Below are 25894 nucleotides of genomic sequence, written 5' to 3'. Positions count from 1 at the left end.
GAGAAGAGGCTGCAGCCCCTGTCTCAAGCCCAGGAGTTAAACGTCGGAAAGAACTCGGTTCAGCCTTTCGGTATCAGTGCTGCAGGTGTTAACTCTGGCCGCTTCGGGGTGCGGGCAAGAAAGAGTGTGAGCGGTATACACAGCTTTCCATACACTGGAGAGCTCGGCGAGAAAAGGAGGGGGCGAGGAAAGGCAGGATCCGCCTCCCCGGCCCGCGTGCACACACGCGCCCACCGCGGCTGGGGCTGGCTGAGCGCGGGCGAGTGTGAGCGCGAGTGTGCGCACGCCGCGGAGAGCCTCTGCCCTCGCCTCGCACCCTGCTCAGGGCATCTGGAGAGCCTGGAAACCTGAACAGGCTTAAAGTATGGCATGTTGCAAAGATGGTTTCTGCCAAGAAGGTACCCGCGATCGCGATGTCCTTCGGGGTCAGTTTCGCCCTCCTGCACTTCCTGTGCCTGGCGGCTTGGTGAGTTCCCCGAGGTGCTGCGGGTTAGGGGAAGATGAAGAAGGGGCCAGTTCTGGGTCTCCTCTGCCCCTCCCAAGGCGAACCAGACCCTCCGGTCTCCGCTGTTAAGTCAGGGGCGCGGAGCCCGGCTTTGCTCTGACCGCGTAAACGCCAAGAGCAGCAGGGGCGCGGGGTCCGAGAAGAGTGTGGATACTGGCTGGGGTCCGTGTGCGCGGGCTGCGGCTCCCTGGGCCATTTCTCTCTCCCTCATCCCTCAGCCCTGACTCCTTTAGTTTGGAGCGAGAGACTCTTTTCCTAGAACATAAACCTGTTTCCACCTGTTCGTTGATCAATTCTTAAAATAACCCCTCCGCCTGTTTTTATTTTTTGTTTGTGTGTGTGCGTTTGCAGTTTAAACGAATCCCCAGGACAGAACCAAAAGGAGGAGAAATTATGCCCAGAAAATTTTACCCGCATCCTGGACAGTTTACTCGATGGTTATGACAACAGGCTGCGTCCTGGATTTGGGGGTATGAACGATTTCAAACGCGCAAGTGTGTCCTGTGTATGTCTCTGCGTCTGCCTGTCTGTCTGTGGGAATATCATTAGGTATGCCTGGAATGCAAAAATGAAAAATCTGTTAGTCTCTCTCTTTCTCCCCCTCCGCCCCCCCCCGCCGCCTTTCCCTCTCCGTCTCCCTTCTCTCTCTCCCCTCGTTTGACAAGACCTCTGACAAGAAGACCGCCCCCACCGGTACTTTCCCATCTCCCTGCCCCCTCAGCAGCTTTGCGTCTCCCCCACACTAATTACCTCCTGGGACCTGACTGCTGGGCGGGGGAGGGTGGAGGGAAAGAGTCAAAAATGGGAACCTGGGGCTCAACTGGCCCGCTGCTCTGCGCCCTGAGAATGGACTTCTCCCAACTTGGCCACTTTGCTCAGAGCAGGTTGCACTTGGACAGCTGATTCTAAGTCCTCTGTCCTCCCACGTGGTGTTAGTTCCTCAGCCAAAACCTCGACCCTGTTCTACCTAGGACATGAATCTAGGGCACAAAGCTGTCTGCTCTCCTAGAGAACCCAGTCCTTGCCTATTGTTTTCTACCCTGGGATCAAATTTTACTTTATTTGGAGAGGGGGCTGTTTACTTCCCTCCTAAGACTTTGAAGTCAGGGATGTTTCTGCTTTATTTCTTCCTTAAGTAAATATGTATAAACGGTCTAATAGAGGCACATCCATTCACAGCATCGTTGCTCTTTTTTTCGTATTCATAGTCCCTTTGCTTATGTAATGAGAATCTCAAGCATTGTGCTAGGCACCAGGTTCACAGAAATCTCAAGGTACTATTCTTAACCTCAAATACCCTCTCAGTCCAGTTCAGTGAGAACAGTCTTCACCTAAAGCCTCAGCCCATGTCTCCTGACCACCAAGTTCCTGTTCTTTCCACTACTCTGATCTAGTCACTTCTTGGGAAATGAGTCGAATAAGACTTAGGCTCTACCCTAAAGGATAAGGAACCTTACTGTTTAACCTTACAACAACCCCAAGAGAAAGGTATTACTATCTCTGTTTTACAGATGCAGAATTTGAGGCTTGGGAAGATAACCAACTGGTCCAACTTCACAGCTAATAAATGGCATGGGCAATATTGGAACCCAGATCAAGTTGTGTACTTAAAAGACAAACCCACAAAGACTGGGATGCTATCAGATACTCTGTGATGAATATCATAGTATTAGAAGCTCTGAGGCATTTGTGCTTCCTTTTGAGGGTTTTAGGAGATAAGAATGGGGAGTGTAGAAGGTAAATGGGAGCAGGATGTTCCTGGGAAAAAGAACAGAATTAGATATTATTCCAGAGGTGTTTGGTCCCAGCTTACAAAGAATTGTTGAAAATAAAAGAGAATTGTTTGGGTTTTAGGAGTCTAACCAGTCTTGTTCTTCTCTTGTAACAAAGGAGAATGTTTGAAAGAGAAAGTGATTTATACTGAGAAACAGAGCATATTAGGCTTCTCTGGTGGCTCAGGTGGTGAAGAATCTGCCTGAATACAAAGGGCACAGGAGACTCAGATTCGATCCCTGGGTTGGGAAGATCCTCTGGAGAAAGGGAATGGCAACCCACTGCAGAATTCTTGCCTGGAGAATTCCATAGACAGAGGAGCCTGGCAGGCTATAGTCCTTGGGTTCCTTAAGAGTCAAACACGACTGAATGACTAACATAGCATGTTAATGATAGACTGGAATCCAGTCTTCTGGAACAAGGAGCCCACTTTATTCCTTATTGCTGGATTTTGTTGAGAAGGTTACTGGGAGCCATTGAGAGACTTAATTTTTTTTTTTTTTTTTTGCATTTTGACAGTGATAAAGATGGGTGAGAGGATGAAAGATTCTCCCAGTTCTTCTCATGTTGCTTCTCTAGGGGTAGGATGCTTAGCCCTGCATTTGCCTTCATGGAAATCTGAAAAAAGGCTTTCTTACAGAAGTGAATCATTTGTCAATGCACGGTCTTTCATAAGTGACTGGGAAATTATCACTTTAGATCAAAAATAACTGTGTGGAGAAGGTTTCAGATGATGTGATGCCATTTAAGGCTATATTATATCAATAAAAGAGGATTTATCTGCCCATAAAGTTTTTAAACTTGACATTTTAAGTAAAGGAAAAAAATAATAGAAGTATCAAATCACATGTAGTTTAAATATTCATTAGTGAATTGATGTCCCTGAACATAAATTAAAGCAAAAAATTATTGAAACTGTATGATTTTATTATTAAATGTGGAAAATTAAAACCACGTCTGCCCAGTTGGTTGTAATGCAAGTTGTAGTTCAAAAGGAAGAAGGGATCCATTGTAGATGCATCATTTTTTTTACCAACTACCTTCTCCCATGATAGTATATAGACAATAAAATAAATGAAATCCACCTATAGAAACCTTTGCTGGAGTTTGGTCAGCTGCAGGGTTGCTAAAATGTTTCAGGGGCGTTAGTCATCTTGTTTGTCTCTGCCAAGTTATATTCATGGAGGTTACATCCACTTGGAGGTTCTCTTATAGCTTTATGGGAAGGGGTTGAATTCACATTATTTTAAGTGTTAGTAGTTGATTCATTATTAATAATTTACCATGTAGCACAATTTCGTGGGTGGTTGCTCATAAATATTTGTGGCAAATGTGATTCATTATTTAGAATGGGTCATTCTCTGTAAATATGTAGTATTCCAGATGTAACAGAGGAACGGTAATTCTCACCTGCAGAAAAATGTGTAATCTGTTTACGGGATGTTATAAATGAACATCACAGAAAATAATAAGAAAATTCATTGTTAGCAGAAACTCTTAAATGCCACAGGTTTGATGCCTTCCTTGACATTTTATATCTTGTGGAAAATTTGGCATTTTTGAAATGAAATGAAAATAATTCAGATTGTGACCATTGTGCTATAAATACAGATTTACTTCCTGGTTCCCTTAATCCTGCTTCTGCTCTTTGTAGATCGTTTACTTTATATCTGTTTATACAACTTAGCAGTGTTCCCTTTAAAATAAAGCTAAAAGCAAAGATCTGAATTGAAATGGGAGGGTTTGCGATTGCTCAGTAGGCCAGGCAAGGGTTGAAATAGACTTGGAAATGAAATTACATATTTTTAACTCAGCAGCACAGCTTGCAATGGGGAAGTAAAAGGGACTGAAATGGTTCTTTCTTTTCATCCCTTCAGGATTCCCTCTCCCCTGTCTCTGTTGGAAGAGGAAAGGGGAAAGGTGAGACGGGAAGGATGGAGGCAAAGTGAGGGCAACTAGATTGGGACATCTGAAAAGGCAGAGTTCTTCCAGCCTGCTACCATCTGGAAGGAGCCTGCACCAGCCTAGAAGTAGCACACAGTAAACCATTCCACAAAGGAGCTAGAGAGCCATCCCCTGGGCTTCTAGCCACTTCACCACTGTTATACGCCTTCTTAAAAATGCGTAGCTAAGGTTCTAACCACCTGGAGATAGCCTAGGAAGCCAGCCCTTATCCACTTCCATTGATCAAAGGATTACACAATCTTTTTGTGCATCTCTACACAAAATCTGGAATAACTGAGGCACATGATCTGGAATCATCCAGAGACATATAGATAGAGATAATTGCCTCGGCTCATCTTCCACAATCTCTCTGAAATGGCACTGGAGCACTAGGGTTTTGCAAGGTTGTTCACCAACACTGTAGGACTTCATGTAAGTAGGGTTTTCTGCAGTTTTGAAAACATTTTCACATACGATTTCTAATAAGATGATCAAAACAATGCAAAAAGATAAGCAGGGCATGCTTCTTTCTTCTCTTAGAGAGGAGGCTGGGAAAATTGCAATGAATTAGCCAAGAATCCTGCATCTTCTAATTGACAAGACAAGATCAGAACTCACACTTGACTCTTTAAAACCTTAGTCAGGCAGCTTGTCTTTTGCTTCAACCACTTCTAAGACATTCATTGCATCCTTCTGTTGACCAAGAGTCAAATTTTCATGAACGTACCTTCTTGTTACTAAGTAGGTCATTAGAGTAAGCAAAACGCTATTTCCCCCAGAGGAGTAAAATGAGAACTTTTATTTTAAAGACTTAATAACATTTTTAAATGGAAAAGCAAACATTGGGGGAATATATTGTCATTGTTCAGTCACTCAGTCGTGTCCAACTCTTTGTGACCCCATGGACTGAAGCACTCCAGGGTTCCCTGTCCTTCACCATCTCCTGGAGCTTGCTCAAAGTCATGTCCATTGGTGATGTCATCCAACCATCTTGTCCTTTGTTTTCCCCTTCTCCTGCCTTCAATCTTTCCCAGCATCAGGATCTTTTCTAATGAGTCAGCTCTTTGCTTCAGGTGGCCAAAGTATTGGAGCTTCAGCTTCAGCATCAGTCCTTCCAATCAATATTCAGGATTGATATTCTTTAGGATTGATATACACTAGGTACATTTGGAATAATTTTCCCATAGAAATGCAATATCCTTGAAATGTTTTAAAGTGATCTATTGTTGGTCAGTCTCTAAGTCATGTCTGACTCTTTGCAACCCCATATCTCAAGCTAAAAATTAAATTGATATATCATGCCAGCTTTATTGGAGAAGGCAATGGCAACCCACTCCAGTACTCTTGCCTGGAAAATCCCATGGATGGAGGAGCCTGGTAGGTTGCAGTCCATGGTGTCGCTCAGAGTTGGACACAACTGAGTGACTTCACTTTCACTTTTCCCTTTCATGCATTGGAGAAAGAAATGGCAACCCACTCCAGTGTTCTTGCCTGGAGAATCCCAGGGACGGGGGAGCCTGGTGGGCTGCCATCTCTGGGGTTGCACAGAGTCGGACACGACTGAAGCGACTTAGCAGCAGCAGCGGCAGCAGCAGCAGCAGCAGCCAGCTTTATTAATTGAATGTTGACAGAGAATATATATTTTAAAATATATAAATGAACATTTGAAGTCCACAGGGCAACAGAAAAATAAAGCTTCATTCTCTTCAAACTTGTCACTTTCATTCATTGGTTAAATCAATAGATAGTGAGAAATTGTTACATGCTAAGAACGATGTAAAGTTGTACAGATATAATTCTGAATCAGACACAGGCTAAGCAGTGTAGAGAGATAAAAATAACAGGGAAACAAATAATTAAATATAGTGCTATGGAACAATCCAAATGCTAAGATAAAGAATAAATTGGGTGAGAAATCTATTTCAGATATAGTGGATAAGGTAGATGTTTAAGCTGAGAACTTAAAGGTGACAGACGTGGGAAGAGTAAGTAAAACTTGTCTCAGGCAGAAAAAAAAAGAATCCAAAAAACAAATGCAAAGCTTCTAAGTTAGATAATAAATTAATGAGATTCAGACAGTGAAGGGTGTCCAGTGTGCCTGGAGTCAGAAAGCAAGAGGAAGAATCTCAGAGGCCTAGCTTAGTGTTGTTAGAGGAGGTCAGATTATGCAAAGTCTTTCATAAAGGAATTTTCTTTTATGAACCTGGATGCTATTGGAGTTTTTTAGGTAGAGGGTGTGACATGGTATGACTTAGATTGTAATATGATATCTCTGGCTGCTGCATAATAACGAAGTTGGGACAATATTAGAAGCAAGGAGACGAATGGGGGGGAAAAAAAAACACCTTTTATTCCCTGGTTGTCTCCTTTTAGTTAATGATGGCTTAGAATAAGATGGTGGATGCAACAAAGATGAATATAAATAGATAAAGGTGAGATATATTTTGGAGGTATAATTCAACAAAAAATTGGTGATGGATTCCTATATTGGTGGTAAAGGAGAGGGAGAAATAAGAAATGAGTCCTGGATTTTTTATTTTGAGAAAATGGACAGGGAATAGAGTTATTTAAATTGGAGAGGATTGGAGGAGGAACAGTAAGGGCAGAAGGGTGAAATTTAGAGATCATGTGTGGATATTTGAACTATGCTCCTAAGTAGAAAAGGGCCTAAGTTGTCTTTAGATCCAGTCTTCTGGTGAGAAGGAACTACAGATGCAGACTTGCTGAGAATGGAAATGTCACTGCATGAAGACAACATGGCTGAGAAGTAAGAAGGGGTCAGTGTGATACAAGAATGAGGTTTATAAAGCTTCACAGACTGGTGAGAGCTTTGCTTTTACTCTGAACCATATCAGAAGTAATTGGAAGGATTCCACTAGGGGTGAGACCTGAACTGGCTAATTTTCAAATTCTCACCTTGGTTGCTGGATTGAGAAGAGTAAGTCAGGGACAAGGGCAGAAATGTTTTTATGACCAAGCAGGCAAAAACTGATGGCCATTTTGACCAAGTTGGTGGCAGAGAAGCCTGTAAAATTGTAAGAAATGGTTGGCTTTTGGCTATTTTTCAAAGTTCTAGTCTACTGGTGACACCTAGACTATGAGATGTGAAAAAAAAAAGGGAGACATCAGATCTGACTCAACAGATCTTAGACTTGAACAGCTAGAAAAATGGAGCTGCCAAAACTGGCTGAAGCAGCTTGGGGATGTAGTTGAACAATTTGCATGTGGATATGTTACATTTGAGCTGCTTATTGGATACAAAATGAAGATGGTCTTGGAATGCAGGGATACCAAGGAATTAATGGCGATAGAGAAGAAGTACAAATATTGAGCTCCAAAAATCCCCAGTGTTAAGAGGTAGGGGAGGAGGAGGAAGAATTTCTGTTTCAGGAAGACTGAAAAAGAATGGCCTTTGAGGTCGAAAGAAAATATCCAAGAGAGTGTTTAGATAGGATGTACAGGAAAAAAAAAAAAAAGATTGATCAATTATGTCTAATGCTTCTGACAGATAAAGAAATATAGGAACATCAAGTGGACCGCTAGATTTAGCAATATCTACATCTCCAGTGATTTTGACAAAGGCAGCTTCGGTGAAGTGATGAAGGTGAAGGTCTGATTGTGTGTGTTCTGGAAAGAATGAGAGGAGTTTCTTTCTGGGCATCTGTACAGGGGAGCAGAGAAATGAGCTAGTAAACAGGAGAAGTAGCATCAAGAGATCTTTTTTTAAAAATGAGAGAAATAAGATTATTTTAAAACTTTGAGGGAACGATGCTGTAGATAGGGGACAAAAAAAACTGACGATACTGACAAAAAGAATTTTAGTGGATCCTAAACATGAAAACTAGATTGTAATAGATGATGGAGTGAATAAAAAGAAAATTCCAGGCAGTCAGCCTAGCCTTCTTTTCCCCTCAAAGTTTGCATATGAAAGAGAAGAGGAAGAGGGAAGGTTATCTTTTCCAAAGAATTAGAAATACCATAAGCTGTTTGTGTACCACGGGAAACAGACAAGGAAAGAATAATTTAATATTAGAGTGGAAGGAAGGGATAACTGAAAGAAAGATGCCCTTGAGACAGCAAGAGACTGTAGAATCCAAATCACAAACTTACTTTCTTATGCTTTTGATTTAACAAAAAAGATGTACTGGTGCTAATATATGCATAGGTTCCTTAGGACAAGAATATGCAAAATGTATTTTTTTGTTTCCTAAGATAGGCACTAAAAATCTGGTTATTAATAACTTGGTGGACATTTAGATGATATTTCACTGAGATGTTCGTTTTCTCTTAGATGAAAAATTGCATCAACTTGCATTTTGTATATCATTAAGCAAATAGCTGCTTTATTGTCTAGGCCTTTTTCTGTATTTGTTATAAAAAGCTTCTGTTACACATAATTAGATTCTGGATTAATAATCCTTGGTTCATGACACATTTCCATTATGGGACCACAGACAGCCTTCTTTATATCTATCCATCTATTCATTCATTTGCTCTAATAAAGTAAACACCCACTTAAACAATTAAACAGCACAGCCTTGATAACTTCCTCTGCTATATGGTCTCCCTCATCCTATTTGCCTGATTTACCCACCCAAAATAACCATGATTCCGAGACCTTTTTAAGTTATTGCATAGCTTTATTTGAATATTGTTTTAGCTCAAATTTACTCTTTTATAAAGACATTGAAATTTAAATTTTTTCATTTGTTTTGAACATGCTATTATCTTTTGATGCTTTTTCACTTGTGTATTTCTAAAATCTATTCTTACTATCGTGTCTTGCTAGAGATCATGCATTTTAACTGCTGTGTGATATTCCCATTGCTTAGGAACTAGCTGATTCATCTGCTGCTCTGTTGGCAGTAGGCATTTTGCTTGTTTCCAAGATTGTGTTTCTGTGAATATTCTGGCCCAAATTCCCTGCTGTAAATGTGCAAGAGTTGCTTTTGCATATATATCCAAGAGTGGATTTTTCTGGATCTTAGTGTAAGTGGGAGTTCAATTTGATGAGATAATGCCAAACTGTTTTCTGTGGTGGTTTTACAAATTCAAACCCATTTACAGTGAATATGAGATTCAGGATCCACAAACCTTTCAACACTTTAGAAAAGAAATGGTATTTTAATGTGAAATGACTTGTATTTTTCTGATTTCTACTCTGATTGAACATCTTTTCAAAATTTTATTGCTCACAAGAATTTTCCTTCTATGAATAGCATTTTCATCTTTTGCTCATATTTTTTGTTGTTTAGGTACTGTTCTTATTTGTTTGTTTGATGGCTTTAATATTTAAAAAGTAGAGCTGGATTCATAGAAGGATCACAGCATAAATGAGGCACTAATCTTTAATGTCATCTAAGTAAAGCTCTATACTTGTTTGCTTTCTCAACAGTATCAAGAGACATCTGTTCCTTCTTTAATATGCAGGAAAGCTAGTTTTTCTATATTTTGTAGGTGACAGAGAGAATGAGATTTCTTTACATATTACACCAAGATTCATTGTTGTTATCATACATCTTAAATATTTTAAGTCTCTTGTTTTGGGGAGACATTAATAGTGTTTTATGAGATGTAGCTGGGTGCACGGATTTAGGTGACTGAAAACCCAGAAAACTTTCAAGTGCATAGCTCAGAAGGCAATTTGGAAAACAGGAGTTGACTCTTTACAGTATCTACAAAACAGCTTAAGTGTTTTTTCCTGGGTGTGACAGCAAGTTGGACACTTTTACTAGAGAAAAAATTAAAAAGTGATATTTTTGTCCAGGTCTCTAAAGCTATAATAAAGAGTGGGAAATTGTCTAAGACCTTGTTAATTGCTTTCTCACTTTCCAAGCAAGTTAAATTCATTAGTAAGATGGGAGTATTCCTATGAATTTGATCCTGGTGGTCTTCGTTCCTTTCAAAACTGTTGAAGATCCCTTTGTCCTAGGAATTGTCCAGTATGTTGGGGGAATTAAAAACTATTTCCTTATTATCAAGGAAGCAAGATTTTAAAATAAAAGATTCCTTTATGTTACACAAATGCATATAAAATTATGAGAAGTCCTTCCAAGATCAAAATTATCTGGTTTCTATGTAATTATACTCTTAGGAAAGTTGATTTGAACATCCTAAACTGCAGTGTTAGAGGAAGCGTCTCTAAGAATTATTCTTAATTGCATAGCGACCATTGTTCATTGAGAACTGATTTATTGAAAATCTATTACATTTAAGGCCTAAAATTTGTTCAGGAAGAGGATACAAATATAAATAAAACATGAATTCTACTTTAATCAGGAAATATTTTTAGCTTAGCTAATGTAACAAATGAATCCCAGGATTGTTTTCCTTTGGGGAGATTTTAAAGCCACTACTAGGGTGATAACTGGGAACACAATCAAACACATAGTTATTCACCACCTAGTATGTGAAAAACACTGTGCTTGTTTGGAATTTCCAAGAGAAGGAAGATTCACCTTTGCTGTTAGGGAGAGAAAAGACTCAAGCAGGCTGTAATAAGAAGAGCAAATGCATACAAAGAGCTGCAGGAATATAGTTTAGAAACTACTCATGAAACAAAACAAGAAGGATAGGCATGTTATGTACTAGATAGAAAATTATATGTATGTTATGAACGGTGGATTTACTATTTAATGACATCATTAACATAGTAAATCTAGAATACGTCTTGTAGATCAATACAGGGAGGTTATAATTCTGGCTCTGGAATATAACATTTAACCTCTGTGAGCTCAGTTTCCATATTCATAAAATTCTCTTAAAATATCATTCCTGGAGAATATTATGAAGATTGAATGAAAGAGCATATGGGAAGAATTTAGTACCTTGCTTGGCACATGCAGGCATACCTGCTTAGTCGCTCATTTGTGTCCGACTCTTTGTGACCCCATGAACTATAGCCCATTAGGCTCCTCTGTCCATGGGATTCTCCAGGTAACAAATCTGGAGTGGGTTGCCATGCCTTCTTCCAGGGGTATTCCCGACCTGGGGATCAAACCTGTATCTCTTGCATCTCTTGCATTGCAGGTGGATTCTTTACCATTGAGCCACCAGGGTAGCCCACTGGCACATAGTAGGCCTTAAATAAATACTAGCATGTTTGCTTATTGTTCTTTGGGAACAGCCCCATTGCTTGGGAGCCGTTCCACACATACATGCCCCTTGATTCATCCACTCTCCATCCCCACTGCCGCTCTCCTTCCCTACTGCCACATCCCTTGTCCAGGACACTGTCATCTGTCACCTGACTTAGTACAGCAGCCTCTTAGAAGAGATTTCTTCAGCTGGTTGTGTGTGTGTATGTTAGTCGCTCAGGTATGTCCAACTCTTTGTAATCCCATGGACTGTAGCCCTCCAGGCTCCTTTATCCATGAATTTCCCCAACAAGGTTACTAGAGTGGGTTGCCATTCCATTCTCTAGGGGGATCCTCCCAACCCCAGGATTGAACATGGGTCTCCTGCATTGAAGGTAGATTCTTTACTGCCTGAGCCACCAGGGAAACCTTCTGTTCTTGCTTCCCTATAATTCAGTGTCCATACAAATGCCAGAGTGATTCAGAGCATATATTTTCCTTACATCAAACTTTTCAATGGTCTCTCAGTGATTAAGGAATACAAATCAAACTTCTTACTATAGCCTATAAACAGAGGCAGAACTGGACTGCCTATCAGAGGGAGAAATCTTGGGGGAAAAAAACAGGACAAATGATTAACCTCTGTATTCATTTGCTCCGGCTGCCATAACAGAGTGCCATGGACAGAGTGGCTTCAATAACAGCAAATTCATTTTTTTCACAATTCCAGAAGCTAGAAACCCAATATCAATGTGTCAGCAGGTTGATTCCTTCTAAGCTCTTTCCCTTTGGCTTGTACATGGCTGTCTTCTCTTTGTATCTTCACATAGTTTTTCTTCTGTGTGTTTCTGTGTTCTACTTCCTCTTCTTACAAAGACACCAGTCATATTAAATTCAGGCCCAGCCTAATGACCTCATTTTAAGTTTATTCCCCTTGTAAAGACCCTATCTCAAAATATAATCACATTCTGAAGTTCTAAATGCTCAACATATGATTTTAGGAGAATATAATTCAGCTCATAACAATCTCTTTCCCTGGGATTTCTACAAGTTTAAGACAGTGAACTTAACATATAAATAAGTTGCTTAAAAGATACCACTTTCAGAATATGGATAGCGAAGGAGGTGTTCTGTCTGAGTTTTTCCTCTTGAAGTTCTCTTACCTGAAATGCATTTTCTCAGTTTTTCCAGTGTCTTGGGATCATTCTTCGGCTCTGTTTGAAAGTCACTGCTTTGGAGATTGGGACGACATTGTAAATCAGCTATGTGCTGTGTGCTTAGTCGCTCAGTCATGTCTGACTCTTTGCGACTTCTCTGTCCATGGAGATTCTCAAGGGAAGAATACTGGAGTGGGTTGCCATGTCCTCCTCCAGCGGATCCTCCCAACATGGATCGAACTCAGGTCTCCTGCATTGCAGGTGGATTCTTTACCATCTGGGCCACCAGGGAAGCCCACTATACAGGAATCAACTATACCTTAATAGAAAAATAGAATTTAGAAATTAAAAATAAGTCACTGCATTGAAAAGTGGCTAAAAAATCTACAGTGGCTTTTCCAGACTATTACCAGCCTGTTTTGTTTCTCTTATGAATGATAGCATTCTTTCATTTAATTCATTTCCTTATTATGTATTCTTTGATACCCCCAATAGCGTGTTAAGTACCCGAGGCAGGAAACTTCTGGTTTACCACTGTAACACCAGAGCCTAGCATGGAATGGTGCATGTCAGGTGGTCACTCAATAAATGTTGAATGAATGGGTGTCCAAATGCAATTTTTTACCAATTATATATTTTTAGGCTCTCATTCAATCTCGAAGACCTTTTTTATTGTGTAAATACTCAATAATGTCAAATAATCAAGGTTGTAATTCTGAACATAAAGCAGTTTTCAAGAATCATTGAAAAAGTAACAATGTTATGTCAGAATTTGAAAAGATTCGTTATCATGGAATCATTATAACTTTAAGAATTAGCATAAACCCACACACCTTAAAATAAATGTATAAGGAAAAATATGATTGGCTTAATCCCTCCCTTTCCTACCTTTCCTGCATGTCAATAGAACACCTATAGTATTAATGTTTTACAGGACACAGTTAGCTAAATAAATACTGTTCTAGGAAACAGATAAACATTTTCTGTGAACTAAAGTGAATAGCGTCACCTAGGAACTTGTTAGAAATGTAATAAATTTTCAAGCCCTACTTTAGACCTACTTTACAGCAAGTCTGAGGTAGGCTCCAGCTGGGTGGTTCTGGTCCAGTTCAAGTTTGAGAACCAGTTTCCTAAATTGATCTTCAAAGTAACTGAATTTCTCAAGATTCTCATCAAACAGTCTCATTGTCAAGATCTACTCAGCCTTAATTGTTCTGGGTAACTTACTCTTTGTCCTGACTTGCACTGAAGTAATGTTTTTAACACTTTAGCCATTGTCCTTAAGAAACTAGCGGAGTGATTTCTCTCACTTTTGAATTTTTTTGAATGAAATCTCCATCTACTAGGGTTTGACACACATTCTTTGCTTCCTGGATTACCTGTCTATTCCTGAAGCACTTTGGCTTTCATAAGCTTATTACTATCATATTTTTGTTGTTGCTGTTTTCAATTTTTCAGTCAACTTCTCACACTTATTCTGGTTTTTTTTTTTTTGTTACTTTTTAAAAAATGAAAAAAATTTTAGACATTTTAGAAAATGTTATTTTTACAAAATGAAAACTCATGGCAGATCAGCGTGATTTATACTTTTTTCTCTCACTGTACTTCCAAAAGATATATTTTTCTGAGGATACTTATTCAAGAAAGAATTTTCTTTCTCCTTCAGACTACTTTTCTTTCTGTGGTTCAGTTTTCACCATGTAGAGGGAGAAACGCTCTCACCTGTTTCATGAAGATAACTTTAGACCTAGAACATAAAGCTTTTCCAATTGCTCTGTGTCCTTTTTGGCATAAATCCAATTGCCTACCCAGTATTCAAGAGAAACAGTCCATCTTGATAACAGATGTTGTTCTTTCCAGTATGGAATAGGCAGCCCCTGGCCATCCAGTGTTATAAACTATCATATAAGAAATGATGTTCAAGAGTGCAGCAATTTAAAATTTTTATTAGTAATTAAAATTGCTACTATGTACAATAATAATTACTATCATTATTGAGCATGTTATGTTCTGGAGACTGGAATAAGTGATTTACATGTATTATTTCAGCTAATACCCATTAAAACCCCCTCTGTATCTGATGATATATGACTTGACCAAGATCATGCAATTAGAAACTATTAGAGCTGAATCTGAACTCCAGAATTTCTCATTTTAAGCAACATGCTAAACCTGGATTGCAGCAGTTTCCTCTGTCTATAATCTGTGTCAACCCTATTGTCATGATGCTCCCATATTTTGCTTCTGCCAAACACACCCATACACTTGTTCCTGAAACAGTCTTATTTAGATGTAGGAAAGAATTTCAGTAGCAAAGAAAAGCTGATACTTGATAAATACTTTCATGAAAGTGTAACTGTGTTCAGGGTCTCATAGGAGAAATTTCATCTGATCCCCATCAATAATCTTGTCTGATAGGTAAGGTTGCTGTCATTGAGGAGTTAAGTAACATGCCCAATATCACAGAACAAGTAGATGGCAGAACATACATGGGTTTGACTTTTAGGAGAGCTTGTTTTTGATCCTAATTACCAGTGGATGATCTTCCTATTGTTAAAAGTCACCTCAATCATTTTTGTGTTTATTTACCAATATCCTCAACTCACTGAAAATGTGTTCCTTACAGCCATATGGTTTTTCTCTACCTCACTCTTGTGGTTAAGTTCCCTCTTTTTAACAGCTCACTTCTTTACTAAAAGCCAATCAGATGATGGGCTATAAAAAAAATCACAAAGGCTAAAAGCTTTTGTTCCCTGCACTGCCTGTTGTAACAGTGCCCAGGGGTGATGTATCTTTGAAGAACGAAGAATCGCAGTAAGTAATTGGGGTTTCTTTTTGCCTGTAAGTAAATATTGCTTTCTGGTTTTGTTGTTCTTTTGTCTACATTTTTTTGGAGAGATACATAATCTTACTGAAAACATAAGATGCTTGTAAAAACATGATTTATCTGTCTTTACTTTTTAATAATCAAATCCTCCTTGCCTGTAGGATTGGTAATTATCCTTTCACACTTGTTTAATTCATGCCTACTAGGTCCTGTTACAGAAGTGAAAACTGACATATATGTCACTAGCTTTGGACCTGTTTCTGATGTTGAAATGGTAGGTATTTGGAAAATTAAATGTACTTTTTGAGGTTTGGAGAAAATATGCAGAAAAGAGGGCAATTAACATTTATCTTATAATAGATTACAGAGCTAGAAAGTGAAAGAACAGCCTAAAAAGTTTTAAAAAGTGAGACATTTAATTTGCATTTCAGCTGTAATATTTGAGGTTTTTTTCTGGTTTGGAGTCATTCTCGACAAAGAAAAGAACGTTCTGTCCCCACAATACAATGTTGTATGTAATATTTTTTCCCTTAGAAAATTATTGCGAAGGAGAAAATTAGAGAGTGTAATTAGTTTTGGTATGAAACTATATTGTAGTCCTAATTGCGTTTAGAATTCCTTGTTGGCCCACTTGCTCACCACCCCTCCTCCCACGTCCATAGAACATCAAGCCCTGGTCAGGATAAATTCAGTTTTGCTTTCTAATATTAAATATTTTCAGTTTTCAGGTCAAAGAAATGACCCTAGGTGAACGTTAATAAATTCTGTGGATATAAGATTTCTCTTTTACATACTTTACATACTTTACTTTGTCTTAAGGTGATGCCTACACTTTTATGATTAATTATGCAATGTTATTTGTTGCATGTTAACTAATTTTGCCACTTGATTTAAAACAAAGTACAACTGTAATTACTGGTGGCTGGCAGTTTTATTAAATTAGAGTAATTATTCTTAAATGATTAATATGTATGATAATTTATTTATCTAACAAATGTAGAAGATTAACATATCAGATGGACATAACATGTGTTAATTGCTGACACTCCTTTTGCTCCATTGATTAAAAAAAAAATTTGCTTCTATTTGTTTTTATCTGGGGTAGTCTTTTCTGAGGGCCAATCTAGAATTTAATGCATTTTTCTGCATATTTATGTGTAATCATCTGTGATTGAATATGTCACAAACTAACTTCCCTAGGAATACACAATGGATGTGTTCTTCAGACAGACATGGATTGACAAAAGACTAAAATATGATGGCCCGATTGAAATTTTGAGATTGAACAATATGATGGTAACAAAAGTATGGACTCCTGATACTTTCTTCAGGAATGGAAAGAAATCTGTCTCACATAATATGACAGCTCCAAATAAACTTTTTAGAATTATGAGAAATGGCACAATTTTATACACAATGAGGTAGTCATTTTTAAAATTTTTTAAACTGTTTTTTCTTTCTTCCCTTCCTTCCTTCCTGTCTTTCTTTTTTCCTTCCTTTCTCCCTTCTTCCTCACTGAGGAATCTATAAAAATTTTTTTTAAGTTTTGATTTTATTTAATTGCCTTTTTTTTGATCATAGACTCACCATAAGTGCAGAATGTCCCATGAGATTGGTGGACTTCCCCATGGATGGCCATGCCTGCCCCTTGAAATTTGGGAGTTGTAAGTTACAATCAGATTGTGGTTAGGATTTATGGTTACCTTATGCAAGCTGATGTTTTTGTATGTTCATGATTTTCCATAGTCTAACATTTAAATCATTGTCCATGACAATGATTTGTCCAAGGTTTGACTTTTAAGAGACAGTTTATTACCTAATATATTTAAATTAAGAGGTAAAAACAACCCCTTTTCCCTCACCAGAAGCAAAAATTATTTCTATTTGCTACCTAGATAGCCTTGGTAGATTGAGTCATAGTTACTAGGTTGGTGATCAGTGGTGAAATTTAGGGACCACTGAACTCCTTGTGTTGGTAGTGTATCAGAGAAAGAGTAAATGATTTTTTTTCATTTTTAAAATTTAACAGCTTCTGTTACAAGCAGAAACCTTTATGGCAGACTTGATAAAAGAAAAAGAAGGTTCAGGGCTTCCTGACATGACATGGGTTAGAATAACATAAGCAGCACTATTAGTATAAAAATGGCTGAAGCATGACCGACACAGATTAGGAGGGATGGTCTATATGTAGGCAGAACAAGATAGTATAGTACCTTATGGACTACACTAATTAGTTTGGATATTGTTCTAAGTGCTATTGGATGCCTTTGGAAGGTTTTACTAAGGGTAGTTGAGAAAGGACTTTACCCAGATTAGAGCTATCTTGAGTGAAATTTAAATTATTATAGTACAAATAGTTTTCAATTCTGGCCCCAGTAAGATCACGCTTTCTGTTCATTCTAGGGAGAATGGATTGTAGAAACACCGAAGAGCTGGAGGCTGTGTCTTAATAGATGGATGGTGGTGACATAGACTAGATTATAGTATCAGAGGAGGTGTAAGACACGTGGATTTGGGATATTTTGTGGTGGTGAAGGCAAAAGGATGAAACGAATGGGTAGGAACAGAATAAGGAATCTCTTACCCAAGCTACCCTCTCAGAGATGTCAGCAAAATATGCTTGCCTCTTCTCACGTCTGCCTCAAATATTTGACTCAATCAGAATCTACCAAAAATAGATGCTGACTTTTACTATTGCTTCAGATTCTCAGTCACAATGATTGTGAAACTGTTGCCTGCTGTTATTATTGCTTATTGCTTAACTTAATGAGACTTGGCAGTCACCATTCTTTTTATAACCCTCAGTAATCACAATATTCAAGTCGGGTTAACTTGAAACTAGAGTGAGTCCTTTGCTCTCCAACCAGTGATTTGATGAGAAAAGATAAAAACAGAAAAATACACGGACAGAAATGATACCTGACTTAAAATATCAGGGACAGGGTCTTAGCATTCTGAGGCTTTAAATGTATGATTTATTCATGAATATACTTCAGAAGATAAACCTTGAGACGTGATTGTACACTACTAAATGACAACACAAGCCTTATAGCTTGTTTTGCAAAGTCCTTTGTAGAGATAGTCTTCCTAGGTACTAACCCCTTTGCAGAATTAAACATTTTCACTGAGGGCCTACTGTGCTCTAGCCATTTTAGGAATCTTTGCAGAGGGCAGCACACAATTCATCTTGGTTCTTTTGAACTCATTTGTGTGTGCGCCAAGCTATCTGTTCTGGGTAGGCTGGTAAGCAAGCAGCTGGTCTCCATGTGCACTGAACACCAAATAATAGAAAATGGGCTTGAATTGCCGCCGGGAGGGATTTGCAGAAGATGGAAGGGAAAATGTTCTGATTGTGAGAGTTTAAAGGTAGAGGAATTGGTTGTGTAAGTACATTCCCTGGAGAGCTTTACAAACTGCATAGCCAGTTGTTACCCGCAGAATGGTTCCCGAACAGCATGGGTATTGCCCAGAGGCAGAGTCTGGAATAGGTGACCCATGGAGAGCACTTCCAAAGTAGGATTTGCTTTTTGTTTTTGTTGTTGTATTATTATAGGCAGCATCTGGTATGTTTCTAATTGAGAGAGCTGCATGAGGAAGGAAGATGTCAATATTGGTCAAGTATTAGAAGTGAGCTAGAAGGGAAAGGAATAGCAGTTGGACAGTACTTTGGGTAGGGGATATTCTGCTTTTCACCTGTTTATCCTATTAGTATGGAAACATATCCAAGGGCACTGATGCATAGATCTCATTTTAGTTGCCTTAGTTTTAGTCTCTTGTCCTGTAAACCTTTGGCATAAAAATGAGAAATATGCCCAGTTGCAAGACTGCTTATTTAATCTCTACAGTTTTCTCAATCTTAAACATGTTTGAATAAATCATAATGATTCTTGTTTTCATTTATTCCATCTTTCTTGAACATGTGTAATATTCTTAATCACTGACTGTCAGTACAGATGGAAAAGGAGCCCTGACTCTAACCACCTTCTCTGCTGTCCTCCAGATGCCTATCCGAAGAGTGAGATGATTTATACCTGGACGAAAGGTCCTGAGAAATCAGTAGAAGTTCCAAAGGAGTCTTCCAGCTTAGTTCAGTATGACTTGATTGGGCAAACCGTATCAAGTGAAACTATCAAATCCATCACGGGTGAGACATTCAGTAATTTAAACCAATGTGCAACTTGGTACTAGTTTCTTCATTGAAATATCTTGTGTTTTCAGGGTCCAGCTAAAAGTTTCCAGAAATAGAGTTGATGCATAGCTCACAGTTGAGAATTCTCTTTCTTTATATTTAAATCTTGTTTTAGTTTAAAATAAATTCTGAGTTGGTGAGATGCAAGAAATGAGCTGGTTTTCTTTTTCAGAAAAAAAGTCAATGATCAAATATATCAAAACTATTTTCAACAGAATTCTCAGGTAGGAAATCTAATCATTGATTTTTGGAACACTGAATTTTCTGTTTTTTAGTACTTTCCCCAAATCTATTTTTTTCATCTAGAAAAAAAACAATTTTTGTGGTACTACTTACTCTATCCTTTTTTCAAAAGTAAAGGCAAAATATAAAATTTAATTATAAAATATTATAAGGGCTTATATTAAAGCTGTCATGTGAGTAGATGGATGATTATTATTGAGGATTCTTGGTCTGTATTTGTTTTGGGGATGTGAATGGAAAGAATCATAGGACTTAGTTTTTGTCATATTCAGTGGGAGAAAAATAGCTGATTATTGCTTGTTTTTAAACTATTCTTTATGTATGTGTATCACCAGGAAAAATATTTTTTGAAAACATTTATTTTCCAGCCTGTAAGTGGTATTAAAAACAAGTTTTGGGAAGATTTGAGTCTTCAGTCTGAGGATAAGGCTACTGCTTCCTGAGTTACTTTCTTAACATGTTACTTTCAGATGTAATATTAAAAATTTTATCAAGAGCTACAAGAAATCTTATGATATATTTACTTACTATCTTTTTTAGGTTTTTGTCTAAATGCTAATAAAACATACCTGAACTCAGGGATGTTATGGATGGGTCTATATTTTATTTATTTTCACATATATCACATTTAGAAAGAAAATTTTTTCCTGAAACTAAAACAGTAAGGAACCTTTCTCTAAGTGTATATGTATATACAATGTATAGCTGTGTATTACAATTCTTTCTAAAATGGGGCTTTATATTTTCCTACAGGTGTGTGTATTTTCATGTTTTTTTTCTAGTGATTATCCATAAAATTAACTCTAAATTCCGCTCTTAAAAATGCTGAAAATGAAGTCTAATTGCTTTTGCAGTGTTAGATCTTTAAAATAGAAAGCACTGCTAGAATTTTTATAAAATTATAGCCCAACTTACTAAATTGCTTAATCATGATATAACAACAGAAATGTTTTTCTATGTAATGATGCTCAGTATTGTTTTCCCCTTGTTGGGAACTTAATATTTCTCAATGCTTGTACTGTCATGCAGAGCAAATACTTTCTTTGCCTAGAATACATTTTGTTAGTCTGAAATATGATTATAAAACCATTGAATATTTGCTCACAGAACATATTAATATAACCATTTTCCTCATGCTTCTTTCACAGGTGAATATATTGTTATGACAGTTTACTTTCACCTCAGACGGAAGATGGGTTATTTTATGATTCAAACATACATTCCATGTATTATGACAGTAATTCTTTCTCAAGTTTCATTCTGGATAAATAAGGAATCAGTTCCAGCTAGGACTGTATTTGGTAATTATAATTCATTTCTTGGTTATTTTTGTCCATATTACATTTTGATTGTGATTCATGGGACTAGCCTTTAGATATTATCTCTGAGAAAATATTAAACAGTAATATATCTGGCTGTGCTAAGTAAAGAATCACATAAGATTTCATTTTCATCAGTTAATACAAAGTAATAAAGCTTGAGAGGATAAGTGCATTCCATTCCTTCCTTTGGGTCCCCATCAGATTTCCTTTATTGTGAACTGGCAGGTGAAGACCAAGTGTAAATCTGGATATAATTTCACTGTGGGTGATATTCTTGGGTGCCTAGCTTAATGCTGTGTAATTGAATTAAAATCATGTCTAGGTGTTAAAATGAAATGCACTGGGAGCTTAAAATAAAAGTCATGGATGAATGCATATGAAAGCCTTAGAAATATTTGCCTGTTAATGAAGAGGAACAAAAGGTTTAAATGCATTGAATTGAAAGTATTATATGCTTAGTTTGTTAACTCATTGTTGTACTCTATCTACACAATATTTTCTGAATATGCCACGTTTTTTCTTTTTGTTTATATACTAGCTTCCTATATATCATTCATCATTGTATCAAATCCAGAACACTTGAGTTTTAATTTTTTTAGCTGTTAATAAGCCTTTGCATATCAGCCATGCTTTTGGCTGATTGTAAAATATTACAATTAGTTATAATGATATTTAATTTAATATCTCTCTATTCTTTTTCTATTGATTGTGAGTGGAAAAGGCATTCAGTTGTAGGACAAAAAAGAAAATGATCAGAATTGCTCTGGAATGGAGGTATAGTCCCCATGAGAGATGCCAACTTCCCACTGCTTTTTTCTCTTTGGTAGAAAGTCAGACTGAAGCCATGATATAATATCCCTCATCACACAAAAGCTGTAAGAACGCTGGTAAGGAGTAACTGAAGAGCGTGGGAACTTCTTACCCGACCCCGATCCATTGAGATGCTGAGGGCCATCTTAGTGTTCTCAGGTGACCTGAATGTGGGGACATATTCCACGGACACCCCCACCGCTTTAAGCTTAGGTTCACTCAAGAAGGTTTTGGAATCCTACTGGGGAAACTCTTAGAGGAGTTTCTGCTCCAGAGAGAGTGTGAACCAAGAAGGCATTGAGCAGGTGTAGTGGGTCTGTCTACTTCACAGAGTTGCGAGGGTTCAATTAAAGGATAACTGCACATTGCAAGTGTTGAAAAAGTTCAGCTATTGAAAACAGATGGGAAAATGAAAGAGAGAAAACAACGTAGTGAAGTTTGTTTTCCAGTAGGTCAGGTTTTAAAACTCACTTCTGCCACTTATATTCTCCATCCATAAAATTGTGATAACACGTCTCTCCTTCCTAGACTAGTGAAGATTTAGAATGATGTGTGGTACTCAGGACAGGGTATATAGCACAGTAGGCACATATTGTTACTCCCAGATATTCTATTATACAGGGGAGAATAATTTTGCTTTGACTTTGTTGCCTTAATTATTAACTGTTTTTAAAAGAAAACATGCAACTTTCCATTATGTAATGCCATACACTCTGCTAAATCCTTTTTTTGAAAATTGAAGTACAGTTGATTTGCAACATTGTGTTCAGTTCAGTTCAGTTGCTCAGTCGTGTCCGACTCTTTGTGACCCCATGAACCACAGCACGCTAGGACTCCCTGTCCATCACCAACTCACAAAGTCTATCCAAACTCATGTCCATTGAGTCAGTGATGCCACCCAACCATCTCATCCTCTGTTGTCCCCTCCTCCTCTTGCCCTCAATCTTTCACGGCATCAGGGTCTTTTCAAATGAGTCAGCTCTTTGCATGAGGTAGCCAAAGTATAGGAGTTTCAGCTTCAACATCAGCCCTTCCAATGAACACTCAGGACTGATCTTCTTTAGGATGGACTAGTTGGATCTCCTTGCAGTCCAAGGGACTCTTAAGAGTCTTCTCCAGCACCACAGTTCAAAAGCATCAATTCTTTGGTTCTCAGCTTTCTTTATAGTTCAACTCTCACATACATACATGACTACTGGAAAAACCATAGCCTTGACTAACCAGACCTTGGTTGACAAAGTAATGTCTCTGCTTTTTAATATGCTATCTAGGTTGGTCATAACTTTCCTTCCAAGGAGTAAGCGTCTTAATTTCATGGCTGCATCACCATCTGCATCTGTGATTTTGGAGCCCAGAAAAATAAAGTCAGCCACTGTTTCCACTGTTTCCCCAACTATTTCCCATGAAGTGATGGGACCAGATGCTATGATCTTTGTTTTCTGAATGTTGAGATTGAAGCCAACTTTTTAACTCTCCTCTTTCACTTTTATCAAGAGGCTCTTTAGTTCTTCTTTGCTTTCTTCCATAAGGGTGGTGTCATCTGCATATCTGAGGTTATTGATATTTCTCCCAGAAATCTTGATTCCAGCTTGTGCTTCTTCCAGCCCAGCATTTCTTATGATGTACTCTGCATAGAAACTAAATAAGCAGGGTGACTATACAGCCTGGATGTACGCCTTTTCCTATTTGGAACCAGTCTATTGTTCCATGTCCAGTTCTAACTATTGCTTCCTGACCTGCATACAGGTTTCTCAAGAGGCAGGTCAGGTGGTCTGATATTCCCATCTCCTTCAGAATTTTCTGCAGTTTATTGTGATCCACACAGTCAAAAGCTTTGGCATAGTCAGTAAAGCAGAAATAGATGTTTTTCTGGAACGCTCTTGCTTGATGATCAAGCGGATGTTGGCAATTTGATCTCTGGTTCCTCTGGCTTTCCTAAAACCAGCTTGAACATCTGGAATTTCACAGTTCACGTACTGCTGAAGCCTGGCTTGGAGAATTTTGAGCATTACTAGCGTGTGAGATGAGTGCTATTGTGTGGTAGTTTGAGCATTCTTTGGCATTGCCTTTCTTTGGGATTGGAATGAAAACTGACATTTTCCAGTCCTGTGACCATTGCTGAGTTTTCCAAATTTGCTGACATATTGAGTGTAGCACTTTTTCAAATCTTTTAGAATTTGAAATAGCTCAACTTGAATTTCATCACCTCCACTACCTTTGTTCATAGAGATGCTTCCTAAGGCTCACTTGACTTCACATTCCAGGATGTCTGGCTCTAGGTGAGTGATTGTACCATCATGATTATCTGGGTCATGATCTTTTTGTACAGTTCTTTGTGTGTTCTTGCCACCTCTTCTTAATATCTTCTGCTTCTGTTAGGTCCATACCATTTCTGTCCTTTATTGAGCCCATCTTTGCATGAAATGTTCCCTTGGTATCTCTAATTTTTTTGGAGAGATCTCTAGTCTTTCCCATCCTGTTGTTTTCCTCTATTTCCTTGCATTGATCTCTGAGGAAAACTTTCTTATCTCTCCTTGCTATTCTTTGGAAATCTGCATTCAAATGGGTATATCTTTCTTTTTCTCCTTTGCTTTTCTCTTTTCTTCTCTTCACAGCTATTTGTAAGGCCTCTCCAGACAGCCATTTTCCTTTTTTGGATTTCTTTCTCTTGGAGATGGTCTTGATTCCTGTCTCCTGTACAATGTCAAGAACCTTCATCCATAATTCATCAGGCACTCAGTCAGATCTAGTCCCTTAAATCTATTTCTTACTTCCACTGTATAGTCATAAGGGATTTGATTTAGGTCATACCTGAATGGTCTAGTGGTTTTCCCACTTTCTTCAATTTAAGTCTGAATTTGGCAATAAGAACTTCATGATCTGAGTCACAATCAGCTCCTGGTCTTGTTTTTGCTGACTGTATACAGCTTCTCCATCTTTGGCTGCAAAGAATATAATCAATCTGATTTCAGTGTTGACCATCTGGTGATGTCCATGTGTAGAGTCTTCTCTTGTATTGTTGGAAGAGGGTGTTTGCTATGACCAGTGCATTCTCTTGGCAGATCTCTATTAGCCTTTGCCCTGCTTCATTGTGTTCTCCAAGGCCAGATTTGCCTGTTACTCCAGGTGTTTCTTGACTTCCTGGTTTTGCATTCCACTCCCCAATAGTGAAAAGGACATCTTTTGGGAGTGTTAGTTCTAGAAGCTCTTGTAAGTCTTCATAGAACTGTTCAACTTCAGCTTCTTCAGCATTACTGGTTGGGGTATAGACTTGGATTACTGTGATATTTAGTGGTTTGCCTTGGAAACGAACAGAGGTCATTCTGTCGTTTTTGAGATTTCATCCAAGTACTGCATTTCGGACTCTTTTGTTGACCATGATGGCTACTCCATTTCTTCTAAGGGATTTCTGCCCACAGTAGTAGATATAATGGTCATCTGTGTTAAATTCACCCATTCCAGTCCATCTTAGTTCTCTGATTCCTAGAATGTTGACGTTCACTCTGCAATCTCCTGTTTGACCACTTCCAATTTGCCTTGATTCATGGAGAAGGCAATGACACCCCACTCCAGTACTCTTGCCTGGAAAATCCCATGGACGGAGGAGCCTGGTAGGCTGCAGTCCATGGGGTCGCGAAGAGTCGGACACGACTGAGCGACTTCACTTTGACTTTTCACTTTCATGCATTGGAGAAGGAAATGGCAACCCACTTCAGTATTCTTGCCTAGAGAATCCCAGGGATGGGGGAGCCTGGTGGGCTGCTGTCTATGGGATCGCACAGAGTCGGACACGACTGAAGCGACTTAGCAGCAGCAGCAGCATGGACCTAACATTCCAGGTTCCTATTCAACATTGCTCTTTACAGCATTATTACAACATTATTAAAACATTGTGTTAGTTTCAGTTATATAGCACAGTTACTCAGATATATATATGTAGCTGCTGCTAAGTCGCTTCAGTTGTGTCCTACTCTGTGTGACCCCAGAGACGGCAGCCCACCAGGCTCCCCCATCCCTGGGATTCTCCAGGCAAGAACACTGGAGTGGG

General features: G+C 38.4%; 1 protein-coding gene across 3 annotated transcripts in view; it reads left to right on the top strand.

Moving 5' to 3' along the window:
- The first annotated feature begins 369 nt into the window (after window positions 1-369).
- Window positions 370-25894, top strand: part of GABRA4 (gamma-aminobutyric acid type A receptor subunit alpha4) — a 76105-nt gene continuing 50580 nt past the window's right edge. Inside the window, exons 1-7 of one of the 3 annotated variants that reach the window (XM_068975140.1) lie at window positions 370-398; window positions 857-975; window positions 15489-15556; window positions 16483-16703; window positions 16864-16946; window positions 19283-19426; window positions 20863-21015. In XM_068975140.1, the coding sequence (XP_068831241.1) occupies window positions 370-398; window positions 857-975; window positions 15489-15556; window positions 16483-16703; window positions 16864-16946; window positions 19283-19426; window positions 20863-21015 (817 nt within the window). Of the gene's footprint in view, window positions 467-856; window positions 976-15488; window positions 15557-16482; window positions 16704-16863; window positions 16947-19282; window positions 19427-20862; window positions 21016-25894 lie in introns of all 3 variants that reach the window. The other 2 variants (XM_068975139.1, XM_068975141.1) reach the window with 2 other exon arrangements.

This window comes from Capricornis sumatraensis, chromosome 7, assembly GCF_032405125.1.
Source record: "Capricornis sumatraensis isolate serow.1 chromosome 7, serow.2, whole genome shotgun sequence".
Lineage (NCBI taxonomy): Eukaryota > Metazoa > Chordata > Mammalia > Artiodactyla > Bovidae > Capricornis > Capricornis sumatraensis.
The sequence above is the reverse complement of the archived record's forward strand: the minus strand, read 5'-3'. Positions and strand labels throughout refer to the sequence as shown.